The sequence below is a fragment of the Xenopus tropicalis genome, chromosome 4 (genome assembly GCF_000004195.4).
Source record: "Xenopus tropicalis strain Nigerian chromosome 4, UCB_Xtro_10.0, whole genome shotgun sequence".
Classification (NCBI taxonomy): Eukaryota; Metazoa; Chordata; class Amphibia; order Anura; family Pipidae; genus Xenopus; species Xenopus tropicalis.
Genome location: NC_030680.2, coordinates 153548025 through 153563927, shown reverse-complemented (window position 1 = coordinate 153563927; position 15903 = coordinate 153548025). Strand labels below are relative to the sequence as shown.

General features: G+C 47.0%; 1 protein-coding gene and 1 pseudogene across 2 annotated transcripts in view; one reads left to right on the top strand and one right to left on the bottom strand.

Annotated features, from left to right (window-relative positions):
* Positions 1–1218: 1218 nt before the first annotated feature.
* Positions 1219–15903, top strand: part of itih3 (inter-alpha-trypsin inhibitor heavy chain 3) — a 58625-nt gene continuing 43940 nt past the window's right edge. For both annotated transcript variants that reach the window (XR_004222451.1, XM_031901302.1), the window contains exons 1-2: positions 1219–1274; positions 15156–15272. Coding sequence is in view for 1 of the 2 variants with exons in the window: in XM_031901302.1 (XP_031757162.1) it covers positions 15186–15272 (87 nt within the window). In the remaining variant the exon portion in view is untranslated. The remainder of the gene's footprint in view (positions 1275–15155; positions 15273–15903) is intronic.
* On the bottom strand, positions 5715–9794 carry LOC105947898 (annotated as a pseudogene).

Genomic DNA, 15903 nt, shown 5'->3' with positions numbered 1-15903 from the left:
CCCCCATATGTACCCCTGTATGTACCACTATGTGTACCCCCATATGTACCCCTGTATGTACCCCTATGTGTACCCCCATATGTACTGCTATATGTACCCCTATGTGTACCCCCATATGTACCCCTGTATGTACCACTATGTGTACCCCCATATGTACCCCTGTATGTACCCCTATGTGTACCCCCATATGTACCCCTGTATGTACCCCTATGTGTACCCCCAAATGTACCCTTGTATGTACCCCTATGTGTACCCCCATATGTACCCCTATGTGTACCCCCATATGTACCCCTGTATGTACCACTATGTGTACCCCCATATGTACCCCTGTATGTACCACTATGTGTAACCCCATATGTACCCCTGTATGTACCACTATGTGTACTCCCATATGTACTGCTATGTGTACCCCCATATGTACCCCTGTATGTACCACTATGTGTACCCCTGTATGTACCACTATGTGTACCCCCATATGTACTGCTATATGTACCCCTATGTGTGCCCCCATATGTACCCCTGTATGTACCACTATGTGTACCCCCATATGTACCCCTGTATGTACCACTATGTGTACCCCCATATGTACCCCTGTATGTACCACTATGTGTACCCCCATTTGTACTGCTATATGTACCCCTGTATGTACCGCTATGTGCACCCCTATATGCATGGGAGCAACAGCTGCAGTGACACAGACTAAAGATTTGAAGGGGATGCTGGGAGCTTTAGTTCAGCACGGGCTGTAGTGACTGAAGGGGATGCTGGGAGCTGTAGTTCAGCACGGGCTGTAGTGACTGAAGGGGATGCTGGGAGCTGTAGTTCAGCAAGAGCTGTTGTGTCTGGAGGGGATGCTCTGAGCTGTAGTTCAGCAAGAGCTGTTGCGACTGAAGGGGATGCTGGGAGATGGAGTCCTCTGATAGGCAAAGTGCCCCAGGCTGGGGGTGGGTGCCACAGTGACCGAGGCTGGGGGGGCACAAAGCTGTATTTATAGTGATTATAATGCGCTGTTGTTGCCCCTAATGGGGGAGAGGAGGGAACCCACTGACCAACCAGGGAGCTCCTTCCACACAAAGGTCTCTGTGTTTGCCCCGTGGGCTCCTTTCCTGCCCCACCCGGGGCCTAAACACAATCCATACAGGGAAATCATTTCCCCTCCCACAGTAGCAAATTGCAGAGAGAATTTATAGGGGGGCCGAGCTGTATAAGTAGATTTGGGGAGAGCTGAGCCCCCCACACACGGAGAGACGGCTCTGACTGGGGGCACATACTATGTGAGTAGGGGTATTACTTCTGCTCTGGGGGCATTAGTGTGACTCTAGGGGGTACAAATGAGTAGGGGGCATTAGTGTGACTCTAGGGGGTACAAATGAGTAGGGGGCATTAGTGTGACTCTAGGGGGTACAAATGAGTAGGGGGCATTAGTGTGACTCTAGGGGGTACAAATGAGTAGGGGGCATTAGTGTGACTCTAGGGGGTACAAATGAGTAGGGGGCATTAGTGTGACTCTAGGGGGTACAAATGAGTAGGGGGCATTAGTGTGACTCTAGGGGGTACAATGAGTAGGGGGCATTAGTGTGACTCTAGGGGGTACAATGAGTAGGGGGCATTAGTGTGACTCTAGGGGGTACAAATGAGTAGGGGGCATTAGTGTGGACTCTAGGGGGCACAAATGAGTAGGGGGCATTAGTGTGACTCTAGGGGGTACAAATGAGTAGGGGGCATTAGTGTGACTCTAGGGGGTACAAATGGAGTAGGGGGCATTAGTGTGACTCTAGGGGTACAAATGAGTAGGGTCATTAGTGTGACTCTAGGGGGCACAAATGAGTAGGGGGCATTAGTGTGACTCTAGGGGGTACAAATGAGTAGGGGGCATTAGTGTGACTCTAGGGGGTACAAATGAGTAGGGGGCATTAGTGTGACTCTAGGGGGTACAAATGAGTAGGGGGCATTAGTGTGACTCTAGGGGGTACAAATAAGTAGGGGGCATTAGTGTGACTCTAGGGGGTACAAATGAGTAGGGGGCATTAGTGTGACTCTAGGGGTACAAATGAGTAGGGGATATTAGTGTGACTCTAGGGGGTACAAATGAGTAGGGGGCATTAGTGTGACTCTAGGGGGTACAAATGAGTAGGGGGCATTAGTGTGACTCTAGGGGGTACAAATGAGTAGGGGGCATTAGTGTGACTCTAGGGGGTACAAATGAGTAGGGGGCATTAGTGTGACTCTAGGGGTACAAATGAGTAGGGGGCATTAGTGTGACTCCTAGGGGGTACAAATGAGTAGGGGGCATTAGTGTGACTCTAGGGGGTACAAATGTGTAGGGGGCATTAGTGTGACTCTAGGGGGTACAAATGAGTAGGGGGCATTAGTGTGACTCTAGGGGGTACAAATGAGTAGGGGCATTAGTGTGACTCTAGGGGTACAAATGAGTAGGGGGCATTAGTGTGACTCTAGGGGGTACAAATGAGTAGGGGGCATTAGTGTGACTCTAGGGGGTACAAATGAGTAGGGGGCATTAGAGACAGGGTAGATACAGAAACCAATGGAATAACAGTGACAGTTGATGCTGAGACATAATTTCTGTTGAAACAACACAACAAATAGTCAAATCCCAACAGGACAAAATGATACAAATACACATCCCACAATATGGGGGGAAACACAACAAACTCACACAGGATAGAGGGCAATTGATTGAGTAATAGGGAAACAGACAAACAGGAGGGGGCAATTGATTGATTAATAGGGAAACAGACAAACAGGAGGGGGCAATTGATTGATTAATAGGGAAACAGACAAACAGGAGGGGGCAATTGATTGAGTAATAGGGAAACAGACAAACAGGAGGGGGCAATTGATTGATTAATAGGGAAACAGACAACAGGAGGGGGCAATTGATTGATTAATAGGGAAACAGACAAACAGGAGGGGGCAATTGATTGAGTAATAGGGAAACAGACAAACAGGAGGGGGCAATTGATTGATTAATAGGGAAACAGACAAACAGGAGGGGGCAATTGATTGAGTAATAGGGAAACAGACAAACAGGAGGGGGCAATTGATTGATTAATAGGGAAACAGACAAACAGGAGGGGGCAATTGATTGATTAATATGGAAACAGACAAACAGGAGGGGGCAATTGATTGTTTAATAGGGAAACAGACAAACAGGAGGGGGCAATTGATTGAGTTATAGGGAAACAGACAAACAGGAGGGGGCAATTGATTGATTAATAGGGAAACAGACAAACAGGAGGGGGCAATTGATTGGTTGATGAGTAGGGTAAGTTGTGTATAATAGTGGCTGCTCAGCCCGGCAGTTAGACAGTTCTGCCCCTCGCTGTTGCCCGGTGTATATACAGAATAAAGTGTATAGTGACCCCGGCCGGGGCCGTTAGTGCCGAGTCTTGGGATTCATTGCACACAACTGTCAGCTACAGCCCCCCCCCCCCCGATATATCCCTTTTATTCCTTCTCTCCTCCCATAAGTACTCAGTACAGGTATAGGACCTGTTATCCAGAATGCTCGGGACCTGGGGCTTTCTGGATAAGAGATCTATCCATAATTTGGATCTCCATACCTTATGTCAACTAAAAAAATAGGGCTGTTCTGCCCCAATAAGGGGTAATTATATCTTAGTTGGGATCAAGTACAGGTACTGTTTTATTATTACAGAGAAAAGGGAATCATTTAACCATGAAATAAACCCAATAGGGCTGTTCTGCCCCAATAAGGGGTAATTATATCTTAGTTGGGATCAAGTACAGGTACTGTTTTATTATTACAGAGAAAAGGGAATCATTTAACCATGAAATAAACCCAATAGGGCTGTTCTGCCCCAATAAGGGGTAATTATATCTTAGTTGGGATCAAGTACAGGTACTGTTTTATTATTACAGAGAAAAGGGAATCATTTAACCATGAAATAAACCCAATAGGGCTGTTCTGCCCCAATAAGGGGTAATTATATCTTAGTTGGGATCAAGTACAGGTTACTGTTTTATTATTACAGAGAAAAGGGAATCATTTAACCATTAAATAAACCCAATAGGGCTGTTCTGCCCCAATAAGGGGTAATTATATCTTAGTTGGGATCAAGTACAGGTACTGTTTTATTATTACAGAGAAAAGGGAATCATTTAACCATGAAATAAACCCAATAGGGCTGTTCTGCCCCAATAAGGGGTAATTATATCTTAGTTGGGATCAAGTACAGGTACTGTTTTATTATTACAGAGAAAAGGGAATCATTTAACCATGAAATAAACCCAATAGGGCTGTTCTGCCCCAATAAGGGGTAATTATATCTTAGTTGGGATCAAGTACAGGTACTGTTTTATTATTACAGAGAAAAGGGAATCATTTAACCATTAAATAAACCCAATAGGACTGTTCTGCCCCCAATAAGGGGTAATTATATCTTAGTTGGGATCAAGTACAGGTACTGTTTTATTATTACAGAGAAAAGGGAATCATTTAACCATTAAATAAACCCAATAGGGCTGTTCTGCCCCCAATAAGGGGTAATTATATCTTAGTTGGGATCAAGTACAGGTACTGTTTTATTATTACAGAGAAAAGGGAATCATTTAACCATTAAATAAACCCAATAGGGCTGTTCTGCCCCCAATAAGGGGTAATTATATCTTAGTTGGGATCAAGTACAGGTACTGTTTTATTATTACAGAGAAAAGGGAATCATTTAACCATGAAATAAACCCAATAGGGCTGTTCTGCCCCAATAAGGGGTAATTATATCTTAGTTGGGATCAAGTACAGGTACTGTTTTATTATTACAGAGAAAAGGGAATCATTTAACCATGAAATAAACCCAATAGGGCTGTTCTGCCCCAATAAGGGGTAATTATATCTTAGTTGGGATCAAGTACAGGTACTGTTTTATTATTACAGAGAAAAATCATTTTTATAAATAGAATTATTTGCTTATAATGGAGTCTATGGGAGATGGCCTTTCTGTAATTTGGAACTTTCTGGATAACAGGTTTCCAGATAAGGGATCCTATACCTGTACTACATACCTACATACTTACTGGAACTTACTAACCCTCCTATCTGCCCCCTGGCACTTGTTCCTACCTCTCTCTCTGCACCTTTTTTCCTTATTATCTGTCTCTCTATTCTCTCTATTTTGCTTCTGTTCTCTTGTTCCTCTCACTTCTATTCCCACATATTGGGGTTCATCAGTTTTTGGTTCCTGGAGGAAATAGAGTTCAGCAGAAAGAAGGAATCAGTTGAGGAAGGAGCTTTATGTGTGTGACTCTAGGGGGTACAAATGAGTAGGGGGCATTAGTGTGACTCTAGGGGGTACAAATGAGTAGGGGGCATTAGTGTGACTCTAGGGGTACAAATGAGTAGGGGGCATTAGTGTGACTCTAGGGGGTACAAATGAGTAGGGGGGCATTAGTGTGACTCTAGGGGGTACAAATGAGTAGGGGGCATTAGTGTGACTCTAGGGGTACAAATGAGTAGGGGGCATTAGTGTGACTCTAGGGGGTACAAATGAGTAGGGGGCATTAGTGTGACTCTAGGGGGGTACAAATGAGTAGGGGGCATGTTGGGTTCACAGTGGAGTTGTGCAGGACTCAATGGTAATGCTTAAACAACTTGTTTATTAGAGCTCCAACATGGCAAACTATATACAGACATTTCAAGTAGGAAGTATATCTAACCATAGAGAACAAGCAGAAAGCCAAGCTAGATAACACATTGTAGCTGAGCTAACATTTAGGCATGCAGCTCCCTCTAGTGGTACACAACACTCCTCCCCCCTAGCTTACGTAATCATCCATCCACTTTGGAGGCACCCTGTTGCGTTGTGGCCGTTCATAACCAGAAGTCTGACCACAAGAGACATCTTGGGAGGAGTTATCACAGTTCTCTATAGGAGCAGAGTCATTTCCTGGTGGAATACTGGTTTCATTGGTCCCTTGGCTGCATGGGGTAGCCACTTCATCTGGAAGAGAGTCACTAGGAACCACCTTGGGACAACCCATGCTCTCCATTAAGGTACTGTTACTTGGCTGAACACGCCTCCGCAACTGATCAACATGACGGTGCCACTCTTGCCCATCATCACAATGTACCTTGTATGACACAGGTCCAGTAACTTCAGTTATTACTGCAGGGACCCACTTTGGACCAGCCCCATAATTCCTGGCATACACTGGATCATTAGAAGCAAATGTACGCAGAGTCTTAGAGGATAGGGCTGAATCCAGGCTCTGTTGCTGTTTTCTTTCTACATCATCAGTTAGATCTGGATTAAGACGATCAAGACATGTTTTAAGGCGCCGCCCCATCAGAAGCTCAGCAGGGCTGACACCTGTGGTAGGACATGGGGTAACATGCTGAGCTATAAGGAATCGTGCAAGTCTTGTTGACCAGTCCCCATTAGTAATCCTTCTGAGTGCATCCTTTGCAGTTTGAACCATTCTTTCAGCTTGTCCATTTCCTTGAGGTCGACGTGGAGCAATGGTTACTGCCCTTATTAAGTTGTTATTGGTAAAGGTCTTAAACTCCTCAGAAGTAAAAGCAGTCCCATTGTCTGATACAATAACATCTGGTATTCCGTGTGTTGCAAACAGATGACGTAGGGCTGAAATTGTCACAGCTGATGTCTGAGATGACACTAGGATGACCTCTAACCATTTTGAGAAAGAGTCTACCACTACAAGAAAGTTCTTCCCCTGGAATGGTCCAGCAAAATCAATATGAAGTCTAGACCAAGGCTTTTTTGTAATCTCCCAAGGAAACACTGGAGCTGCAGGGGGGCTGTGATGAGAGTTCTGGCAAGTGACACACAGATGTACGGCCTCCTCTATGTCTGTGTCAATTCTGGGCCACCAGACATAACTCCTTGCGAGAGCTTTCATGCGCACAATTCCTGGGTGGGCTGCATGTAGCATATCTAGGACAAATTTGCGTCCTCTTTGAGGAATGACTACTCAGCTTCCCCATAATAAACACCCTTTATGTGCAGATAGTTCATGTTGACGGTTTGTATATGGTCTGAACTCTTCAGACAACTTTTCATTTGGCCATCCCCTCCACACCCAGTTGAGAACACGAGAAAGGACTGGATCCTTTGCAGTCATATGAGCAATCTCAGTAGCTTCCAGTGGAGAATCAGGGAGGGATTCCAGCATAAGTACTTCAAGTAAAGGGGGTAGTGAGCAGTCTGGGATCTGTAAAGGCAAGCGACTCAAAGCATCAGCATTTAAGATTGATTTTCCAGGTTTATAAAGAAGAGTGTAATCATAAGCACTTAGTATGATACTCCATCTGAGCATTCGAGGTGACATAACATTAGGAGTAGGACTGTCTTTTGAGAGAAAACCCAGTAATGGTTTATGATCAGTGTGGATTTCAAATGTATGTCCATAGAGGTAATTATGAAACTTCTTAACACCAGCTATGATAGCTAATGCTTCTTTATCAATTTGTGCATAGTTCCTCTCTGCTGATGTCATTGTCCTAGAGTAATAAGCAACTGGTGCCTCTTTACCATTTGGGAGAATGTGGCTAAGAACAGCGCCAACACCATAAGGAGATGCATCTGTAGTAAGTATTAATGGCCGATCTTCATCATAATGGACAAGAAGAGAATCAGATGTCAGCAACTGTTTAACTTTGCAGAAGGCCTCTGAATGTTTAGGAGTCCAATTCCATGGGACCCCTTTGTCAAGCAAGCGATGAAGAGGCTCTGCCACTGTTGCCTTGTGAGCAAGGAAGCTGTGATAGAAATTGAGCAACCCAAGGAATGCTTGAAGTTCTTGTTTAGATTTTGGTTCAGGTGCATCATGGATAGCTTTCACTTTACTTTCTGTAGGACGAATGCCTGAAGCATCTATACGGTACCCCAAGAAGTTTACGCTGGTAGCTCCAATCTCACACTTTTCTTTTTTTAAACGAATGCCTGATGAATCAAAACGAGATAGTACTTCTCTAAGGCGGTCAGCCAGTATACTTTCAGATGGCCCCATTAGTAGAACATCATCAAAATATGGTACAACACCAGGAATGCTGGATAGCAAGGTTTCCATAAAGTGCTGGAATATTCCTGGTGCAGTTGAAATTCCAAACTGGAGGCGCTTTACCCTGAATGCACCCCGATGGGTAATAATAGTCTGGGCATCTGCAGAAGCTTCATCCACCAACAACTGTTGGTATGCCTGGGCAAGATCAAGTTTTGCAAAAACCTTGCCACCAGCTAGTGTGGATAACAGTTGATTCACAGCAGGCACAGGATATGGATGCTGATTAAAAGCTTTATTTACTGTGCATTTATAGTCTCCACAGAGTCTCACATCACTATTAGGCTTAAGAACTGGCACAATCGGGGTTGCCCATTGTGTGTGTGTCACTGGCTCAAAGACCCCTTGTGCTGTGAGATGTTCAAGTTCAGCTTCAATTTTTGGACGTAAAGCATATGGCACAGATCTGGCTTTCATGTGTATGGGTGAGATTGCAGGGTCTAATCTAAGTGACACAGGTGGACCCTTGTAAGTGCCTAGTTCATTTGCAAAAACTTGTGGAAATTCCTCAATGACTTTCTTTACTGATCCCCCAGTGACAACATGGATGCCTTGGATGCTGATTTTTAATGGAGAGAACCAGTTCCTTCCCAAAAGGCTTTTTTGAGTACCTTTGGCAACAATCAGGGGTAACATTCCGCTGAATGTGTTGTACTGAACACTCACATCACAACTTCCAAGAAGCTCAACAGACTGTCCATTATAGTCACGGAGTGTGCACCCTGGCTTTGATAATGTGGGAGGATTGTGAGGGAACAGTTTATCAAATAATCCAGAGCTTATTATGGTAAATGCGGCTCCTGAGTCTCCATTTCACACCGATGGCCGTGTATAAAAACATTTGCAGTAATTTCAGAGTTTACAGGGCCCTTACTGTGGACATGTTGGATATGATACAGCTGGGTGACCTCTGTTCCAGTGGCTGCCCCTTTATTTGTTGGTAAATTTTTATGTGAAAACTTTGCATTATCGCTTTGTTTTTCCTGATTAACCCTTGTTTTGCAAACACGTATTACATGGCCTTTCTTTTTGCAGTAATGACAGACGGCATTCTTAAAAGGGCATACAGAGCGTCTATGCTGAGCACCACATGCAATACATGGTGTAAATGGTGATGCATTTGTTGCAAGATAGTCTTTTGGTTTGTTGTTTTGAAATTGACTGTCATCTCCCTGTTTGGAGGATATGGTGGGCACACTGGTTGCTGTATGATGAATTGCCTTAGTGTGTAACCGTGCAGTTTCTGCAGCCAAGGCCTCCTCCTGCGCAGCTGCCAGCGTCAGGTTAGGCTCAGCGAGAAGCCGGCGCTGCAAGGCCTCATTCTGAATCCCACAGACTAATCAATCTCTCAGCATATCATTTAGGAACTCTCCAAACTGGCAATGCTCTGCTATGTGCCGTAATTCTGCAATATAGGTAGAAATTGTTTCATCTGCTCTTTGGTTTCTTTTGTGGAAGTGAAATCTCTGTATAATGACAGATGGTGTTGGAGAAAAATGTGCCTTTAACATTGCTAGTAACTCCTCATAAGACTTTGTTTTTGGAGAGGCCGGGGCAGTGAGTGAGCGGATGACTGCAAATGTTTTAGCCCCACAGACAGTCAGTAGCACTGCCCTCTTTTGCTCAGGGGTATCTATAGTGTTTGCTTCTAGGAAGTAGGAAAGTCTCTCTGCATATGAGTCCCAAGAAGAAGGGTCACTTACATTACATTCCTCCATGTGTCCCAGGGCGGCCATGTCTGCAGTGGATCTGAGTTTGTCCTGTGAGTTCTCTTTTCCTATTCTGCTGCTCTGTCCAGACAGCAGAGTTCTAATCCTCGTCGCCACAAAAAGTGTTGGGTTCACAGTGGAGTTGTGCAGGACTCAATGGTAATGCTTAAATAACTTGTTTATTAGAGCTCCAACATGGCAAACTATATACAGACATTTCAAGTAGGAAGTATATCTAACCATAGAGAGCAAACAGAAGCCAAGCTAGATAACACATTGTAGCTGAGCTAACATTTAGGCATACAGCTCCCTCTAGTGGTACACAACAGGGCATTAGTGTGACTCTAGGGGGTACAAATGAGTAGGGGGCATTAGTGTGACTCTAGGGGGTACAAATGAGTAGGGGGCATTAGTGTGACTCTAGGGGGTACAAATGAGTAGGGGGCATTAGTGTGACTCTAGGGGGTACAAATGAGTAGGGGGCATTAGTGTGACTCTAGGGGGTACAAATGAGTAGGGGGCATTAGTGTGACTCTAGGGGGTACAAATGAGTAGGGGGCATTAGTGTGACTCTAGGGGGTACAAATGAGTAGGGGGCATTAGTGTGACACTAGGGGGTACAAATGAGTAGGGGGCATTAGTGTGACTCTAGGGGGTACAAATGAGTAGGGGGCATTAGTGTGACTGTAGGGGTACAAATGAGTAGGGGGCATTAGTGTGACTCTAGGGGGTACAAATGAGTAGGGGGCATTAGTGTGACTCTAGGGGGTACAAATGAGTAGGGGGCATTAGTGTGACTCTAGGGGGTACAAATGAGATGGGGGCATTAGTGTGACTGTAGGGGTACAAATGAGTAGGGGGCATTAGTGTGACACTAGGGGGTACAAATGAGTAGGGGGCATTAGTGTGACTCTAGGGGGTACAAATGAGTAGGGGGCATTAGTGTGACTCTAGGGGGTACAAATGAGTAGGGGGCATTAGTGTGACTGTAGGGGGTACAAATGAGTAGGGGGCATTAGTGTGACTCTAGGGGGTACAAATGAGTAGGGGGCATTAGTGTGACTCTAGGGGGTACAAATGAGTAGGGGGCATTAGTGTGACTCTAGGGGTACAAATGAGTAGGGGGCATTAGTGTGACTCTAGGGGGTACAAATGAGTAGGGGGCATTAGTGTGACTCAAGGGGGTACAAATGAGTAGGGGGCATTACATAGTTACATAGTTACATAGTTACATAGGGTTGAAAAAAGACCATTGTCCATCAAGTTCAACCCATCCGAGTAAACCCAGCACACAACCTATACTAACCAATCTATACACTCACATACATAAACTATATATATACAACCAGTAGTACTAACTGTAGGTATTAGTATCACAATAGCCTTGGATATTCTGCTTGTTCAAAAACTCATCCAGGCCCCTCTTATAGGCATTAACAGAATCTGCCATTACCCCATCACTAGGGGCATTCCCCAACCCCCTCACTGCCCTCACCGTGAGGAACCCCCTACGCTGCTTCAAATGGAAACTCCTTTCCTCTAATCTATAGGGGGGGCCTCTGGTGCGTTGATTGTTTTTATGGGAAAAAAGAACATCCCCCAACTGCCTATAATCCCCTCTAGTGTGACTCTAGGGGGTACAAATGAGTAGGGGGCATTAGTGTGACTCTAGGGGGTACAAATGAGTAGGGGGCATTAGTGTGACTTTAGGGGGTACAAATGAGTAGGGGGCATTAGTGTGACTCTAGGGGGTACAAATGAGTAGGGGGCATTAGTGTGACTCTAGGGGGTACAAATGAGTAGGGGGCATTAGTGTGACTCTAGGGGGTACAAATGAGTAGGGGGCATTAGTGTGACTCTAGGGGGTACAAATGAGTAGGGGGCATTAGTGTGACTCTAGGGGGTACAAATGAGTAGGGGGCATTAGTGTGACTCTAGGGGGTACAAATGAGTAGGGGGCATTAGTGTGACTCTAGGGGTACAAATGAGTAGGGGGCATTAGTGTGACTCTAGGGGTACAAATGAGTAGGGGGCATTAGTGTGACTCTAGGGGGTACAAATGAGTAGGGGGCATTAGTGTGACTCTAGGGGGTACAAATGAGTAGGGGGCATTAGTGTGACACTAGGGGGTACAAATGAGTAGGGGGCATTAGTGTGACTCTAGGGGGTACAAATGAGTAGGGGACATTAGTGTGACTCTAGGGGGTACAAATGAGTAGGGGGCATTAGTGTGACTCTAGGGGGTACAAATGAGTAGGGGGCATTAGTGTGACACTAGGGGGTACAAATGAGTAGGGGGCATTAGTGTGACTCTAGGGGTACAAATGAGTAGGGGGTATTAGTGTGACTCTAGGGGGTACAAATGAGTAGGGGGCATTAGTGTGACTCTAGGGGGTACAAATGAGTAGGGGGCATTAGTGTGACTCTAGGGGTACAAATGAGTAGGGGCATTAGTGTGACTCTAGGGGTACAAATGAGTAGGGGGCATTAGTGTGACTCTAGGGGTACAAATGAGTAGGGGGCATTAGTGTGACTCTAGGGGGTACAAATGAGTAGGGGGCATTAGTGTGACTCTAGGGGTACAAATGAGTAGGGGGCATTAGTGTGACTCTAGGGGGTACAAATGAGTAGGGGGCATTAGTGTGACTCTAGGGGGTACAAATGAGTAGGGGGCATTAGTGTGACTCTAGGGGTACAAATGAGTAGGGGGCATTAGTGTGACTCTAGGGGTACAAATGAGTAGGGGGCATTAGTGTGACTCTAGGGGGTACAAATGAGTAGGGGGCATTAGTGTGACTCTAGGGGGTACAAATGAGTAGGGGGCATTAGTGTGACACTAGGGGGTACAAATGAGTAGGGGGCATTAGTGTGACTCTAGGGGTACAAATGAGTAGGGGGTATTAGTGTGACTCTAGGGGGTACAAATGAGTAGGGGGCATTAGTGTGACTCTAGGGGGTACAAATGAGTAGGGGGCATTAGTGTGACTCTAGGGGGTACAAATGAGTAGGGGGCATTAGTGTGACTCTAGGGGTACAAATGAGTAGGGGGCATTAGTGTGACTCTAGGGGGTACAAATGAGTAGGGGGCATTAGTGTGACTCTAGGGGGTACAAATGAGTAGGGGGCATTAGTGTGACTCTAGGGGGTACAAATGAGTAGGGGGCATTAGTGTGACTCTAGGGGGTACAAATGAGTAGGGGGCATTAGTGTGACTCTAGGGGGTACAAATGAGTAGGGGGCATTAGTGTGACTCTAGGGGTACAAATGAGTAGGGGGCATTAGTGTGACTCTAGGGGGTACAAATGAGTAGGGGGCATTAGTGTGACTCTAGGGGGTACAAATGAGTAGGGGGCATTAGTGTGACTCTAGGGGGTACAAATGAGTAGGGGGCATTAGTGTGACACTAGGGGGTACAAATGAGTAGGGGGCATTAGTGTGACTCTAGGGGGTACAAATGAGTAGGGGGCATTAGTGTGACTCTAGGGGGTACAAATGAGTAGGGGGCATTAGTGTGACTCTAGGGGGTACAAATGAGTAGGGGGCATTAGTGTGACACTAGGGGGTACAAATGAGTAGGGGGCATTAGTGTGACTCTAGGGGTACAAATGAGTAGGGGGTATTAGTGTGACTCTAGGGGGTACAAATGAGTAGGGGGCATTAGTGTGACTCTAGGGGGTACAAATGAGTAGGGGGCATTAGTGTGACTCTAGGGGGTACAAATGAGTAGGGGGCATTAGTGTGACTCTAGGGGTACAAATGAGTAGGGGGCATTAGTGTGACTCTAGGGGGTACAAATGAGTAGGGGGCATTAGTGTGACTCTAGGGGGTACAAATGAGTAGGGGGCATTAGTGTGACTCTAGGGGTACAAATGAGTAGGGGGCATTAGTGTGACTCTAGGGGTACAAATGAGTAGGGGGCATTAGTGTGACTCTAGGGGGTACAAATGAGTAGGGGGCATTAGTGTGACTCTAGGGGGTACAAATGAGTAGGGGGTATTAGTGTGACTCTAGGGGTACAAATGAGTAGGGGGCATTAGTGTGACACTAGGGGGTACAAATGAGTAGGGGGCATTAGTGTGACTCTAGGGGGTACAAATGATTAGGGGGCATTAGTGTGACTCTAGGGGGTACAACTGTACATAGACTGGGGGTATCAGGCTCAGTATTATTCTATAGGGCAGAATCTTAGAAAGGATGAGAGAGAATGGGGGGTAAATAAGAGAATCCCCCCCCCGTATACTTTGTGTCTGTTGCTTTAATTAATATATATTCATTGTTTTGGGGTTTTGCATTAAATAGGGATAAATGTCCCAATGGGGCGCTGGGGGGGCAGGGAGCTCTCGGCCGGGGGTCAGTAAGTGCGGGGGGGCACATTGCCCAGATAGGTGGGCACGGAGACATTGTGTAGGGCAAATAGGGCAGTAACCCTGTGTGTGCCAGTCAGACTAGAATAGGGTAATGGGGGCACCATGATACAGAGCATAAATGGATTGGGGGTTAAATACAGAACAAACAGTTATTATTATGTTGGGGGGATTATGGGGGGCATGGGGGGATTATGGGGGGCATGGGGATTATGGGGGGCATTATGGGGGGCATGGGGGGATTATGGGGGCATGGGGGGATTATGGGGGCATGGGGGATTATGGGGGGCATTATGGGGGATTATGGGGGCATGGGGGGATTATGGCGGGCATGGGGGGATTATGGGGGGCATTATGGGGGCAATGGGGGGATTATGGGGGGCATTATGGGGGGCATGGGGGATTATGGGGGGCATTATGGGGGGATTATGGGGGGCATGGGGGGATTATGGGGGGCATTATGGGGGGCATGGGGGGATTATGGGGGGATTATGGCGGGCATGGGGGGATTATGGGGGGGCATTATGGGGGGCATGGGGGGATTATGGGGGCATGGGGGGATTATGGGGGGCATTATGGGGGGCATGGGGGATTATGGGGGGCATTATGGGGGGCATGGGGGATTATGGGGGCATGGGGGGATTATGGGGGCATGGGGGGATTATGGGGGGCATGGGGGGATTATGGGGGCATGGGGGGATTATGGGGGGCATTATGGGGGCATGGGGGGATTATGGCGGGCATGGGGGGATTATGGGGGGCATTATGGGGGCATGGGGGGATTATGGCGGGCATGGGGGGATTATGGGGGGATTATGGGGGGCATGGGGGGATTATGGGGGTGCCGCAGTCATGGCTCCTACGTACACAGCCCCGGGGTGTTGGTGCCAAGGGTCTGTTTGCTGATGCCCCGCGGCCTTGGCTCTTTCCCTGCAGAATTTGGGAGCCAATCAAATGCTCCGATGAGGAATTTCCAGAGTTTGTGTTGGGATTATTCATTAACTCTTCCCATCCCTGATAACAGCGCAGTCGGGGGCAGATTCCCCATTCCGACATGGAGCGTCTCCTGCTGCTTCTGTTCCTCTCCCTCCCGGCGCCAACCCGATCCGACTTCCTGGTACCGGGAATCCAGAACATTCAGGTGCGTTTTACTGGGAATTCTGCCACTTCTTCCCCCTCCAACTCCCAATACCCCTCCAACTCCAAATACCCCCTCCCCCTCCAACTCCAAATACCCCCTCCCCCTCCAACTCCCAATGCCCCTCCAACTCCAAATGCCCCCTCCCCCTCCAACTCCAACTCCAAATACCCCTCCAACTCCAAATACCCCCTCCCCCTCCAACTCCAACTCCAAATACCCCTCCAACTCCAAATACCCCCTCCCCCTCCAACTCCAACTCCAAATACCCCTCCAACTCCAAATACCCCCTCCAACTCCAACTCCCAATACCCCTCCAACTCCAAATACCCCCTCCCCCTCCAACTCCAAATACCCCTCCAACTCCAAATACCCCTCCAACTCCCAATACCCCTCCAACTCCCAATACCCCCTCCAACTCCCAATACCCCCTCCAACTCCAAATACCCCTCCAACTCCAAATACCCCTCCAACTCCAAATACCCCCTCCAACTCCCAATGCCCCTCCAACTCCAAATACCCCTCCAACTCCAAATACTCCCTCCAACTCCAAATGCCCCTCCAACTCCAAATACCCCCTCCAACTCCAAATACCCCTCCAACTCCAAATACTCCCTCCCCCTCCAACTCCAAA